The sequence below is a fragment of the Mirounga leonina genome, unplaced genomic scaffold, assembly GCF_011800145.1.
Source record: "Mirounga leonina isolate KUSES-001 unplaced genomic scaffold, KU_Mleo_1.0 Mir_114, whole genome shotgun sequence".
Taxonomy (NCBI): Eukaryota; Metazoa; Chordata; class Mammalia; order Carnivora; family Phocidae; genus Mirounga; species Mirounga leonina.
This window is the reverse complement of record NW_023270265.1, coordinates 1883634-1899585: the sequence shown is the minus strand read 5'-3', so window position 1 is coordinate 1899585 and position 15952 is coordinate 1883634. Positions and strand designations below refer to the sequence as shown.

General features: G+C 37.8%; 1 protein-coding gene across 5 annotated transcripts in view; it reads left to right on the top strand.

Annotated features, from left to right (window-relative positions):
* Positions 1-982: 982 nt before the first annotated feature.
* CFAP70 (cilia and flagella associated protein 70) overlaps positions 983-15952 on the top strand; it is a 122145-nt gene continuing 107175 nt past the window's right edge. For 4 of the 5 annotated variants that reach the window (XM_035021391.1, XM_035021388.1, XM_035021395.1 and 1 more), the window contains exons 1-2: positions 1931-3185; positions 4164-4350. In XM_035021391.1, coding sequence (XP_034877282.1) covers positions 3123-3185; positions 4164-4350 — 250 coding nt within the window. In that variant the 5' untranslated portion in view covers positions 1931-3122. Of the gene's footprint in view, positions 999-1930; positions 3186-4163; positions 4351-15952 lie in introns of those variants that run through there. The other variant, XM_035021384.1, reaches the window with a different exon arrangement.

The window sequence follows — 15952 nt, the reverse complement described above, 5'->3', positions numbered from 1 at the left end:
TGCTTTGTAATATGCTATTTTGTGAATATATATATATATATTTCATATATATCAGTTTATTCACTCTTCCATTGATGGGCACTTCGGTTGTTTCCATGTTTTGGTATTGTAGTTTACTATTCCAGAACTCTAATGTTGAGTTTGGAACGTATTAAAATTTTGGATTAATATATATTTCAAGTCTGTTTATTGTATAAGTATTGAGCGGTAGGACTGTTTTGCAGTCTCGCTAACAGTATACGAGAAGCTCACTTTTTTTTCTTCCAAGTTTTTATTTAAATTCCAGTTAGTTAACATACAGTGTAATGTTAGTTTCAGGTGTAGGATTTAGTGATTCATCACTTGCATAGAACATGCAGTGCTCATCACAACATTGTACTTCTTAATACCCATCATCCATTTAACCCATCCCCTCTCCACCGCCAGGTCCCCCTCCCTTCCAGCAACCTTCAGTGTGTTCTTCTACAGTTAAGAGTCTGTTTTATGGTTTGCTCTTCCCCCTCCCCATGTTCATCGTTTAAGTTTCTTAAATTCCATATATGACTGAAATCATATGGTATTTGACTTACTTCATTTAGCATAGAGGGTCACTTTAAAATACTGTTAATCTGCATTGTTCATGGAGGAGGATTTAAAAGACCTGTTTTCAAAACCATGTACTAAAGGCTTTTATTTTAACTAAATTTCCTCTTGGTTTTTCTCCTATTTATGTAGGGATATTGAAAGAAAGGAGTCGAGAAAACAGGATCGAAAGTTGGAAAACTCACGGCTTATGCCAAAAGGAAATTGCACTTGCGGACAAAGTGACCTAGAGCAGGGAGGCTGCCGCGCATGCGCACAGTTCCAGAGCGCAGGCGCAGAAACCTCCCGAACCGCTGTTTTCCTCCCCGAAAATTTTATCGCGAGTCTTGGGATAAACTTGTGATTGCCAGAACTAAATTCTCGCGAGAGGTAATTAGTTGCTATAGTTGCGCATAACACATTTGCGGCAGCCTCAGGTAAGGCAGGTGTACCCAAACTCCTCAGAAAACCCTCTGCTCCGGGCCTCCCGACCGTGGCCCTGCGACCCCACCCCGTACCCTCGGTCTCTTCTGAGCTACAGCCGGGCAGAAACTCAAGGCCGCACCACACAGGGCACTCTGGTACGGACCTAAAGGCCACCGACCCCGCTAGGCGCCGAAGGTCCTGCCAACCCCAGGCTTCCCACTTGAAGCCGGGCTTAGACCCCCTTCCGGCTTTGCCCCAGATACCCTGCAGTAGGTCCACACTGTGCCGCTGTCCCCAGACGACACCCCGTCCGTCGTATCATCCAACCTGTTTTTTATTTTTATTTTTTAAGATTTTATTTGACAGAGAGAGACACAGAGGAAACACAAGCAGGGGGAGAGGGAGAAGCAGGCTTCCCGCCCAGCAGGGAGCCGGATGCGGGGCTCGATCCCAGGACTCTAGGACCATGACCTGAGCGGAAGGCAGACGCTTAAGGACTGAGCCACCCAGGCGCCCCCATCCAACCTGTGTCTGACGGAACTGTTCCCTTGCATTTTCTTTTAAATATTTTGTTTTTAAGTAATCTCTGCACTCAACGCGGGTCTCGAACTTAAAACCCGGAAACCCGGAAAAAAGTCTTATGCTCCACCAGCTGAGCCAGCCAGGTGCCCCTCCCTTGCATTTTCATATGAACAATATGACAAGAAATGCATGCCTCGGGCGCCTGGGTGGCTCAGATGGTTAAGCGTCTGCCTTCGGCTCAGGTCATGATCCCAGGGTCCTGGGATCGAGTCCCGCATCGGGCTCTCTGCTCAGCAGGGAGCCTGCTTCTCCCTCTGCCTCTCTCTCTCTGTCTCATGAATAAATAAATAAAATCTTAAAAAAAAAAAAAGAAATGCATGCCTCTTGGGTGCAACAGGAGCCCCCCCCCCCCCCGACTGCCCTGACCATAAGTAACCAGCTAGATTTCTTGCATTCATTATACAATAAATATCCTGCTAAGACAATGCATAGTGCTGGGCACTCGGGCTGTAAATATGAGTGAGAGATTACTTGTCTTGAAGGGAGTAATTGAGCATTCAGAAAAAGCAGTGCACATTAATAATACCATTTGTGCCCTACTTCATAGGTGAAGCAGTTTTACTATTTTAGTGGATAGTCGCAACAAATGTGAAACACCAAAATTTATATTATCTTTTTTACAGAAGGTGAAACTGAGGCTCAGAGAAATTAGACTTTTGTCCAGGGTCAGGCTAGTGAAGGCCTAATTCATGTGGTACTATTGAAAAGAAAAGAAGGGGAGTAATGTAAAAGGTAATTTCTAATGTGAATTTTATAAGAAAATTGTCAGTCACTTTGGCCCAGAATGAGCCTGGAGACATGGTGTTGAACAAATGATCTGAGATGTTTAGATGAGTGAAAGTGAGGGAGTAGCTGAGAAGAGGCAGAATAATTATAAAGCCTGGGGACAGCAAAGTATTGCCTTCTTTTTTTGTACCACCAGTCCTAGATACACATAGTATGTCCTCGGTAAACGTTTGAATTGCCTTAAGTTCCAATTTGAATTGAGGTAGAAAATCTTTCTTAAACGTATCCAGTTTATTTTTGAAATTGTGTCCTTAGTGTTGTAAAATAATTAGAAGATATCTCTGACTAAATAAGACGTATGTCCGAACTTTTGCTGGTGGACTAACCATTATTCTATATGGCTGTTTATTTCCTGTTATCGAAGTATATTTTTGTAAAAGAGATTAAGTAAACTTTGAGGGGAGCTTTGTACATAAAGTCTATCAAAGAATACTATGAAAGATGGGGTAAGTAAGGGAGATGACATTCCTACCCTCTTCGTCTTGGAATGATTTGTGCTTGATGGTTTAGTTATATGCATAAAGATCATGTTATCACTAACTGATGGAATCCTTGTGACCAGCTCTGTAAGGCTCTGTCTATCAGCAAAGGTTGGAAAGGGCAAAAAACAATGCTGGACTAGCTATGGCATTTTCCTAGGTTCTCCCCTAGTATTGGTTATTATGTAATGTGGGTACTTCTGCAGCTGTGGTACTTGAGGGGACAGGTTGATTCATTATGTTTACAGAGACCAAAGAAGACCAGAGGGACTTTGCCCAAGTGCCGATATGGAGCAGGTGTTATCAACAGGCAGACCTGTGCAGATCACTGTGACAGATGGATATAACTTGGTAAAGTTATTTTTGGAAATTAGAGGAGTTCTTAGTTTATTCATTCTTCTTGAAAGTATATTTGCCTTTGTGTTCAGGTTTCCCTGTCAAACATCTATCTGCAGGTTGCATGAAGATGTATTGGGAGCACTAGTGGGAGGAATGCTTTTGCACCCTCCTATGACACCAGACTGGCTGGTCTTAACATTGCAATGGCATTTCTTTCTCATTTTTCCTTTTTGGTAGACCATATAATCAGCAGGTCACATCACTATGTGTGTAAAATACCTGGCAATTTGAATACTACATTTAATGGGTGAAACAAGAAGTAATTTTTGTTTTCCTAGACAACAGGCCTTTTCTTCTGAAAAAATCTGAATTCTTCCATAGTTTCTCTTGTGATTAATTTCATTTGGTGAATTTAAATAATAAAACTACAATATGAGGTAACTTAAAAATTACAAGAATAATGAAATGGCAAAATATTCATTCACTATTATGAAGTCAAATAGCTCATTCCAAAACAGGATGTAATGAATGATCTCTACTTTGTTTTAAAAAGTATATATAAAAGATATATGTATAAATGTATGTGTGTATATATATATATTCACACATATATATATTCACAGGAAAGCACTAGAATATATATTCTAAAATATTAATAGTGCTTGCATGTTAGAGTGAGATTACAGGTAATTTGTTTTCCTATGTGCTTTTCTCACTTTTTAAAATGTTTCACAATATACTTTTATAATCATGTAAACACAAAAGTTATTTTTAAAAATTCCCAACATAATGGCATTTAAATAGAATGTTACAGTTAGCTACGACTAGATTTGTTTAATGACATTCTACCTATCCCTTTTGTATTTGTGATATAGCTTGTTAGGAAAACATGGAAAAATGCTATGTAGTTCAAGTCAAAATGAGTTGCCAGATGTGTAGGAAAATTCTCTATTTGAGTATAATCATAAAGTGGTATCTTTCTGTCAACAGAAAGGTTTTAAAGGAGATACTCCAGTTACTTTTATTCGTGCAGAATTCAATCAAGCGGTTCTGGGAGACTCTGCAAAAGTTACGGTTTCTCCAGAAGGAACTGCAAAATACAACTTCATGAGCAGTTTTGAATACAGTCCTGAAGGAGGAATTACTTTAGATGACCTTGCCCACAAACCTGTGTTCTGTAAGTCCTTGTGGTACTAAAAGTATTAATTATGTTGAGTATGTTAGAAGGAGATATTGAGGTATTTAGTAGTGGTTTGGGGGACAAATGAACACACCTTACCTTTTTCACCTAGGAATAATGTGGTATAATTTGAGTCCTTCCTGCTTTTGGCAGCAGTCTCCATGGCCTGCTAATTTTAATCAGTTTGTATCAAAGCCCTTTTGACATTTGACTGAACTTTGTAGCCCTTATCTCCTAAGCTGGGTTGGAGCTTTTCCTAAATATTCCTATATTTAGGGTTGCCAGATTTAGAAAAAAAAATTGGGACATACTTATCCTAAACAACTATTCATTGGTTATCTGAAATTCAAATTTAATTGGGCATCTTATATTTTACTTGGCAACCCTATCTGTAATTCTGTATACAGTACTTCTATATACTTTTTTTGAAATTTGGTCTATATCTTATTTATTTCAGAATTTCTAGTGCCTAGAAATATCTGGGACATAAAAGGGCTCAAAAAGTGTTTGTTCAATGAATGAATGAAAAAATGGATATATGAATTCTGTATCCACACTTTTACAGTTTCTAAGTACACTGTATTATCTCTGACATACTTTCTTCTTACACCTATATACTAGTCTAAGGCTTTCATTTTAACCTATACTCTTATTTTTTGTTTTGTTATTATTTCAGTGGCACATCTCCTGTGGCACCTGCCAAAAAACCACAGATTCCAAGATCCCTGACCCAGAGAAGTGGGTCCTGGGAATCATACAGTATCCTAGAGCATTGCATTCTAAACTTTTTTTTTCCATAAGAGTCACCTGAGGCTCTGGGAGAAAATAGTCTTCAGAGTCCTACCCTAGACCACTAAATTCATGATTGCCAGGGAAGGATCCTAGGAAGCTGCATGTAGGAACAAGTCTTGGTGACTCCCAGGAAGAACTGCTCCAGAAAAGTGATTCCTAGCTCTGGCCTAGCTGGGAATCAGTCACCCATGGAGGCATCCATCTGATCCACACTCTGATCACTCCTTTCTACTTCTTTCTTCTTTGCTTTGTGCTTCTCTGTCACTCCCGACCCCAAATAAGACGAGTGTCAGTGTCCTAATTGCCTTCCTCTCTGGTATGTTAGATGGGAAAAGCAGAACTGGAACACTTTTAAACGTGTCATTGAATCCATGAGAAAGAAGGGGCCAGTCCTTTGTTCCAGAAGCAAAGCAGAAACTGAAAGCTGAAACTCTTGAACAGCTGCTATTGGTGGGTGTGGTGTGAGGGGAAAGAGCAGTACTCCAAAATCTAGGGGCTTGGATTTTTTTTTTTTTTAAAGATTTTATTTATTTATTTGAGAGAGAGAGAATGAGAGCACATGAGAGGGGGGAGGGTCAGAGGGAGAAGCAGACTCCCTGCCGAGCAGGGAGCCCGATGCGGGACTCGATCCCGGGACTCCAGGATCATGACCTGAGCCGAAGGCAGTCACTTAACCAACTGAGCCACCCAGGCACCCTAGGGGCTTGGATTTTAATGGTCTTAGACAAACAGAGAACTTGGGCTGCTGTAGATGGGAGTTGAGACTGAGATCAACCCCATTACCGCAAGCCAAGACTCTCAAAAAGAATGGACTAGAAAAATAATCCATGCCCCATTATATGTGTCTAGCCATTGGATAGACGAAAAAAGTCTTTCCTAATAAGTAATAATCATAGGGTTATGCCAATCATTAAATAACATATATTTTCTTAAAACACAAAAGGAACATTTATACAATAGAAACTGGCCAAATACTAGGCAATAAAACAAATCCTGCCATATACCAAAGAATCAATGGCATACAGACTAAGTTTTCTGGCCAAAATACAAGTCAACAAAATTAGAAATCTATAATAAAAACATAGGAAAAAAAGAATCCATTTGGAAATTTTAAGGCACACTTATGTATAATTCATGGGACAAAGAAGAAATCATAAGAAAAACTATAAAGCATGTAGAATCAGTCAACAGTAAAACACCAAATATCAAACTTGTGGGATAGAGCTAAAGTAATACTTAGAGATGCATTTATGCTCTGAAGTGCAGTCATTAGCAATCAAAAAGGATTTATTTATTTTTTAAATTTTTAAAAAGATTTTATTTATTTCTTTGACAGAGGGAGACACAGTGAGAGAGGGAACACAAGCAGGGGGAGTGGGAGAGGGAGAAGCAGGCTTCCCGCTGAGCAGGGAGCCCGATGCGGGGCTCGATCCCAGGACCCTGGGATCATGACCCGAGCCGAAGGCAGATGCCTAACAACTGAGCCACCCAGGCGCCCCTTAAAAAGGATTTAAAACAGAACCTCTGGGAGCGCTTGAGTTGCTCAGTCAGTTAAGCGTTCGACTCTTGATCTCAGCTTAGGTCTTGATCTCAGGGTCGTGAGTTCAAGCCCCATGTTGAGCTCTATGCTGGGTGTGGAGCCTACTTAAAAAATAATAATAATAAAACAGAAGTTCTGGAGTATATATATGTTCCCCTATTCTTTTTCACTAAATACAACTGCAGACCTCAGACTTTATATGTAAAGCAAACATAAGGGACTCTGAAAGGTGGAGAGAAGAAGGAAACATGAGACATGAGGAATGACATAGTGGTGAGTTGCTTGGGTTTTCTTTTTGTCTTGTATATCCCAGACTTGATGCTGAAGAAGCCAGCAACCTGGAAACATGAATGAGTGCAGACCAAAACCAAAACCAAACAAAACAAAAAACTTAAGGAAATCTGCTCTAACCAAAGACCAGGAAAAGGGCAGTCTAGCAAGACCGGAAACTTAGTAACTGCTCTGCTCTAACCAAACACCACAACCAAAAAAATGTGGCACCACTCACACCCAGGCTGAATGGAGGACTTAGATTTATACTATTGTAAAACAAATTAGGTGCCCCAGCTGAAATTAGGTGCCCCAGAATTAGGTTCAAGAATACCAAATAGGAAGCCAGGGCTTCTGTGCTGTCTGGTCATGAGGCCTCTCTCTCACCATCTGGTTTTAATGGAGACCACATAGAGAGCCTGGATTTCTGCCCCAATCTGGCAGTAACAAGATGCCATTCTACTATCCACTGGGGTGGTGTCAGAGGAGGCCTAAAGTAGGGTTGAGACTTACTGTCACCTAGTGGTAATGAGCCTACACCCACTGTGGTATCAGTGGAAAAGAAGTAAGGAACCAGAACTCTCACCCCTCGTCAGCAGTAATAAGGAACTGTCCTCCTCAGGTATCAGTAGAGGCTGAGTGGAGTTAAGAATGGGGGACAATGGGGCAGTGCCCCTCCCCTTCCTCTGTTGGAGCAGGGTAAAAAAAAAAAAAATCAGCTAAAACAGATGGTTTAAGGTCTAGAGTTTCATAACATACAAAAAGTCCAAGATTACATGAAAATGACTCATCATACCAAAGAACCTGAAGATCTCAAACTGAATTTTATTTTTTTGACTGTATTAGCATTTTATTTTTTTTAATTTTTAAAATTATGTTGTTAGCCAACATATAGCACATCATTAGTTTTTGATGTAGTATTCAATGATTCATTGCAAACTGAATTTTAAAAGACAATCAGTAGATGTTAACACCAAGATCACATATGTATTAGAATTCTTAGACAAAAATTTTTAAGAGCCATGATAATGGATCAGTAAGCAGTTGCAAACATGCTGGAAAAAATGACAAAAATAGACTCAGCAGAGAAATAGGTCTTAGAAATAGAAGATATAAAGAAGAACCTAATGGAAATTTTAGATTAAAAAATACAATAACTTATGAAAAGCTCAGCAAATGGGCTCAACAGCAGAATGGAGGAGACAGAGGAAAGAATCAGTGAATTGGAAGACAGAACAACAGAAATACCCAATCTGAATAATATAAAGGAAATAGACTGAAAAAAAAAATGTGAACAGAGTCTGAGAGGCCTGTGGGACTATGACAAAAGATCTAATAGTGTCATCAGAGTCTCAGAAGGAGAGGAGAAAAGGGTGGGACTGAAAAAATATTTGAAGGAGTAAAGCCTGAAAACTCCCCAAATTTGGCAAGAGACATACACCTAGTGGTTCAAGAAGATAATCAGACTCCCAGTAGGGTAAACCCAAAGAAATCCATATTAAGAGACATCATAATTAAACTTCTGAAAACTGAAAACAACAAAATCTGAAAGCAAAGGAAAACAATTAGAATGACATCAGGTTGTCAACAGAAACCATGGAGGCCCAAAGGGAATGTCATAATATTTTCAAAGTGATAAAAGAACTATCACCCAGAATCCCATACCCAGAGAAAAGATGTGAAGGGGAAATCAAGACATTCTCAGATTAAAGAAAACAAAGTCACCAGCAGACCTATCCTGAAAGAATGGCTGAAGGAATTCCTCTAAACAGAACAGAAATGATAAAAGAAAGAACCTAGGAACACCAGGGAGGAAGAAAGAATGTGGTAAGCAAAAATTCGGATAAAGTAAGCTTTCCTTCTCTTTGAGTTTTCTAAATTATGTTTGGCACTTAAAACAAGGTATAACACTGTCTGATGTAGTTCTAAAGGTATACTGAGAAAATATTTTAAGCAATTGTAAACAGGAAAGGCAAAGGGACATAAAGGGAGGTAACGTTTCTGTACTTCAACCACTGAAATGATGATACCTGTAATAGGCTGTAATAAGTAATATATATATAATGCAGTACTCAGAGCAATAACTAAAAAACCTATATAAATAGGTACTCTTAAAAGTATTATAGGTAAATTAAAATGGAATTTTAAAGAATGTTCATGCAATCCACAGGAAAGCAAAAAAAAGAAAACAAATGAAAAAGAGAGGAGAAACAACCCCCAGCAGACTTAAGCCCTAATATGTTAATAATTACATTAAATATATCAAGAGACCGAGATGGCAGACCTAACTATATGCTGCCTACAAGAAACTCAAAATATAACCATATAGCCAGGTAAAATGTAAAAGTATAGAGAAAGATATATATGCACACATTCATCAAAAAGTAGAAGTGACTGTATTAGCATCAGAAAAAGTAGGCAAAGAAAATAACCAGAGACAGAGAAGTTCATTATGTAATGATAAAAGAGTCAACCCACCAAGAATACATAGTAATACTAAATATACATACACCAAACAACAGCTGCAAAATATATGAAGCAAAAACTGATTAAACTGAAGGGGCGAATAGACAAATCCACAATTATAGTTGGGGACATAAACACCCCCCTCTCAATTTGTAGAATAACTAGATAGAAAATCAACAGGGGTATAGGAAAACTCAACAGTACCCATCAGCCTACAGTATCTAATAAATATTTTTTGAACACCCAACAATAGCAGAACATGCATTACTTTCAAAAGCCCACAGACCACATACCAAAACCATATTCTGGGTCATAAACAACCTCAATACATTTAAGTGAATTAAAATAATGTGTTCTTTGACAACAGTATCAAGCTAGAAATCTATAATAAAGAACAGGAGATTCTGAACGCTTGAAAACAAAAAGACACACTTCCAAATAATCCATGCATCAAAGAGGAAGTCTCAAGGGAAGTAAAAAAATACAGTGAACTGAATGGAAATAAGAATACAAGGTAACAAAGTTTGTGGGACATAGCTAAAGAACTGAGAAGATTTATCACACTAAATGCATACATTAAAATAGAGGAAAAGTCTCAAATCAGTAATATAAGCTGTCACCTCAAGGATTTAGAAAAAGAAGAGCAAAATCAAACAGAAGGAAGAAAATAATAAAGATAAAAGTAGGAAGCAATATAATGAAAAACAGTAGGGAAAAATCAATGAAACGAGTAACATAGCTGGTAATTTAAAAACATCAAAACTGACAAACCTCTAGGAAGACTGGCCAAAAGTGGGGAGTGGGAGGAGAGAAAAGACACCACAAATGATCTATTATTGTCTATTCATATATAATGAATAATCTATTCATTAGAAATGAAATGGGATAATGTCACAGATAGTAGTCCTTAAAAGAATAATAAAGAGATGAACAACTCTACATACATAAATTTGACAAGAAAATGGATCAGTATTTTGAAAAACACAAATCACGACTCATCCTATATGAATAAAGTTGCCCTGTAACTGTCAAGGAAATTGAATTCATAATTTGAAATCTCCAGGACCAAAGAGTCTTACTGAAGAATTCTACCAGAAGTTAAAAATAATAACTAACACTAATTCTACACAGTCTTCCACCAAATAGAAGAGGAGGAAACACTTCAATTCATTTTATGATGCTAGTGTTACACTGATACCAAAATAAGACAAAGACAGTACACAAATGGAAAACTTGAGGCCAGTATCTGTCATGAATATAGACACAAAAATACTAAAAAAATACTAAAAAATAGAATTCAATAAATAAAAAGAATCATACATTATTATGTAGTGGGATTGATTCCAGGGATCCAAGTTTGGTTCAGTATTTGAAAATTAATCAATGTATTCTACTACGTTCATGGTCTAAAGAAGAGAAAGTATATGGTCATATTGGTCAAAACAACAAAAGTATTTGACAAAATTTAACACCAATTCATGATAGAAACTCTCAGAAAAATGCAAGTAGAGGGAACTTCTTCAACCTGACAAAGGCTAACATTATACTTAATGGCAAAAGATGGAATGCTTTCCCCCTAAGGTTGAGAACAAATCAAGGTCTGCTCTCACCACTCTTATTTTAATTTAATTTAATTTAATTATGTTATGTTAGTCACCATACATCATTAGTTTTTGATGTAGCGATCCACGATTCGTTGTTTTCGTATAACACCCAGTGCATCATGCAGTACGTGCCCTCCTTAATACCTGTTACTGGGCTAACCCATCCCCCAACCCCTTTCCCCTCTAAAACCCTCAGTTTGTTTCTCAGAGTCCATAGTCTCTCATGGTTCATCTCTCCCTCTGATTTCCCCACCTTCATTTTTCCCTTCCTTCTCCTAATGTCCTCCATGCTATTCCTTATGTTCCACAAATAAGTGAAACCATATGATAATTGACTTTCTCTATTTATTTCACTTAGGATAATCTCCTCCAGTCCCATCCATGTTGATGTAAAAGTTGGGTATTCATCCTTTCTGATTGCTCTCACCACTCTTATAAACATAGAGATGGAAGCACTAGACAGTGCAATAAAGTAAGAAAAGGAAATAGAAGGCATATATATATGAAAGGAAGAAATAAATCTGTCCCTATTTGCAGATGACATGATTGTCTATGTAGAAAATATCAAGGAATATGCAAAACTTCCAGAAAGAAAAAGTGAGATCATAGGATGCAAGGTAAATGCTCAAAATCAATTATATTTCCGTATACTAGTGATAAATACATGGGCACTGATGCTAAAAATACATCATTTACAATTGCTTTTTAAAATGAAATAGTATAAATTTAACAAAACATATATAGCACTTATGTGCTGGAAACTATACACTATTGAATGAAATTTTTAAAAATCTTTATAAATGGAGAGACATACTGTACTCATGTACTGGAAGGCTTAACATAGTTAAGATGTCATTTCTCCCCAGACTGTTACAAAGATTGAATGTAAATCTTATCAAAATCCCAGAAAGATTTTTTTCTAGATATTGACAAAACTATTCTAAAATGTATATAGAAAGGCAAAGAAACTAGAAAAGCTAAAACAATTTTGGAAAAGAATAAAATGGGAAGAATCACTATACTTGATTTCATGACTTATTATATAACTATATTAATCAAAATTGTGTGGTGTTGGTGGAAGGATAGACACGTAGATCAATGGAAAAAAATAGAAATAGATCCATCTAAATATGCCTAATGATTTTTTTAAGATTTTATTTTTAAGTAATCTCTACACCCAATGTGGGGCTCACACTTACAACTCTGAGATGAAAAGTCACACACTCCACCGACTGAGCCAACCAAGCACCCTTGCCTAATGATTTTTGATAAAAGTGCACAATCAATTCATTGGAGAAGAGGTAGCCTTTTCAACAAATGATGTTAGAGCCATTAAAAACCTGTACGCAAAAAAATGAACCTCGACTTTAGTCTCATACTTATGCAAAAATTAACTCAAAATGGATCACAGATTTACATGTGAAATGTAAAGCCACAAAACATTAAGGAAAAAATGAGAAGGACGCCTGGGTGGAGGCTTAGTCGGTTAAGTGTCTGCCTTCGGCTCAGGTCATGATCCCAGGGTCCTGGGATTGAGTCCCACATCGGGCTCCCCGCTCAGCGGGGAGCCTGCTTCTCCCTCTGCCTGCTGCTCCCCCTGCTTGTGCTCTCTCTCTGACAAATAAGTGAATACAATATATTTTTTTTTAAAGGAAAAAACGTGAAAAACTTCAGAATCTAAGGTTAGGCAAAGAGTTCTTAACACCAAAAGGATGAGCCATAAAAGAAAAACAACTGATGATTTGACTTCATAAAAGTTAAAAACTCTTGCTCTGTGAAAAACCCTGTTGAAAGGATGAAAAGACAGGCTACACAGTGAGAGAAAATATTTGCAAATCACAATCTGACAAAGCAATAGTATCTAAAATATATAAAGAACTCAAGATTCAACAGTAAAAAATACTCCAGACAATCCAGTTAGAAAATAGGCAAGGGTGCCTGAGTGGCTCAGTTGGTTAAGCGACTGCCTTCAGCTCAGGTCATGATCCTGGAGTCCCGGGATCGAGTCCCGCATCGGGCTCCTTGCTCAGCGAGGAGTCTGCTTCTCCCTCTGACCCTCCCCACCTCATGCTTTCTCTCTCTCTCAAATAAATAAATAAAATCTTAAAAAAAAAAAAAAAGAAAATAGGCAAAAGACTTGAAGAGACAGTTTACCAAAGGATATACAGATGGCATATAAACATATGAAAAAGTGTTCAACATTATTAGCCATTAGGGAAATGCAAATCAAAACCACAGTGAGGTATCACTACACACCTATCACTACACACATATGGGAATGTTTAAAATTAAAAATAGCGAAAACACCAAATTCCAACAGGTTGCAAAGAACCTGGATCACTGATACATTCCTGCTGGAAATGTCAAATGTCAGAATTTCTGGTGGGAATGCTAAGTGTCAGTCTAGAAAGCAGTATGCAATTTCTTTAAAAACAAAACATGCAAACAACCATATACAATCCAGCAATTGCACTCCTGAGCCTTTATGCCAGAAAATGAAGACTTATATTCACACAAAAACCAGTATATAGTTTATAGGAGCTTTATAGTAAAAAACAGGAAACAACCCAGATGTCCCTCCATGGGTTAAACAAACATACAGCCATACTATGAAATGCTATTCATCAATAAAAATGAACAAATTACTGGGACACAAACCAATCTCACTGGATCTCCAGAGAATTATGCTGAATGAAAAGGCCAATCTTAAAAGGTACATACTGTAAAAGTACATTTATATAACATTTTTGAAGAGACAAAGCATAGAAATGGAGAACAAATTAGTAGTTGCCTCGTGTTAAGAAGGAGAATAGTGGAGGTGGCTTTTAAAGGGTAACATGGGATCACCTGGGTGGCTCAGTTGGTTAAGCATCTGCCTTTGGCTCAGGTCATGATCCCAGGGTCCTGGGATCAAGTCCTGTGTCGGGCTCCCTGCTCTGCGGGAAGTCTGCTTCTCCCTCTGCCTCTGCCTGCAGCTCTGCCTACTTGTGCTCTCTCTCTGTCAAATAAATAAAATCTTAAATAAATAAATAAAAATAAAAGGGTAACATGGGTTAAAAGGGTAACCAGAATCCTTGTGGTGATGAAATGATCTGTATCTTGATAGTACCATTGGGAAAAAAGGGTACAAGATAGCTTTCTGTATTATTTCTCACAATTGTATATGAATCTGAAATTATCTCAAAATAAAAAGTTTAATTTGGGACATTCTAAAAGGGGGAAAAAGCATAGTAGTGAGAGGAGTCGTGAAACTCAACACCACTGGACTTATAATGATAAAGCATTACTGTCTACTCAAGACTGAAAGAAAGTACACAAATTAATGAGTCAACGAAAGCCACCCCTCCTCTGCATAGAGCCCACAAATTAGAAACTGTGACGGTAGTGGTGAAAACAGAAAAAAAAATTCTTTCTGGAGACCATGAGTACCCTCTGCAGTATAGTGTCTGTCATCTTCTCCTTGGGTTTTCTTGAGAGAGACTACCTCATGCAGAGAACCTCTTCTTTCCAATTCGTCAAGAGTTAAGCTGTATAAAAGAAAGTTTCCTCTTTGCTAGTGGAAAGTTTGTTAATAGTGTATAACTTTTCTAAAAAGATGAAAGAGGGCTTTGACCATTTTGTTTTTGAAAGTCTGAGTGTATTAGAAAATGGACACATGCCCAATGGACACAAAATTGTTTAATTATGGAATATGTTAAGATCTATCTTTAATAAAATGGTTCTCTTAACATAAAAAAGAATAAAAGGAAATGAGTTAAATATTTAACTCAAGAAGCTACTAAAATAACAGAGAACTCCAAAGAATATAAAAAGAAAGAATTAAGATAAGAACAAAAATTAATTAATTAGAAAATAAGCACTAGAAAAGAGCTACAGAACAAAACCTGCTTTAAAAGACTAACAGAATAGACAAACTTCTGGCATGATTGAGCCAAAACAAAACAAAGCCAAGAAGATAAAACAATGTTAGGGGGGAAATGGGGCTTTACTACAGATAGAGTATACTTTTGAAAACTATAAAAATAATATTTTTGAAGATTCTGGGAAGATAGGAGAGTGGGAAGTACCAGGAATCTGTCTCCCACCTACACAACACTTGCACTACCACATTCTGTCTAACTATTTTGGAACTCTGGGTCTGTTGAAGGCTTGCAACTTATAGGGGAAGGTTTAGATGGCAAATTATGATTAATTTTGGTTAATTTCAGATCTAAACACAGTAGCAGCTACTCATTCCCCACCCTTCTAGGTATGTGGCAGGGAGCCATGTATGTGTTCCTCTAGTAGCTTGCACACAGTTTGCCAGAGCCAGGATGAGCTAAAAGGACCTTGTCCTTCAAATATTGTGGATCTGTGCTCTGATTGCTGATTGCTGCTTCTGATCACAGAGGTGCAGACAAAGAGGCTATAAGGTGTTGTTGCACCTCCCTCCATCCCGTTGTTGTAAGACCCTTCCTCTCCTGTTGAAACTACCAAAGGATTTAAAGGGCAGCATCCTTTTCCCTTCTTACCTTTTTCTCCTTTTCCCCATTCAGGCACCAGGCATTAACAATTAGGGCACTTAAAAACAACTGCAAATAAGGGGAAAACTAGAAAGTGACCATGCATGTCCAGGGAAAGGCTCAGAGGAGACCTGAAAAGACCTTAATTTTACACCTCAGGCTGACCCTCAGCACAGAGACAGCCTACAACAATGACAAATAAAAATAAAACAAAAAGCAGTAAACTCTGGGAAGGGGTAGAATCTGATTTCCAGACTTACCCTGTTATGAGATTCAAATATCCAATGTTGAATAAAAAAATCATAAGGCATACAAAGAAACATGAAAGTATAGCCCATTCAAATTTAAAAAAAAAATCACAAGAAACAACAGTGTTGGTGAGGATGTGGAGAAGAAACCCTCAGGCACTGTTAGTGGGAATGCAA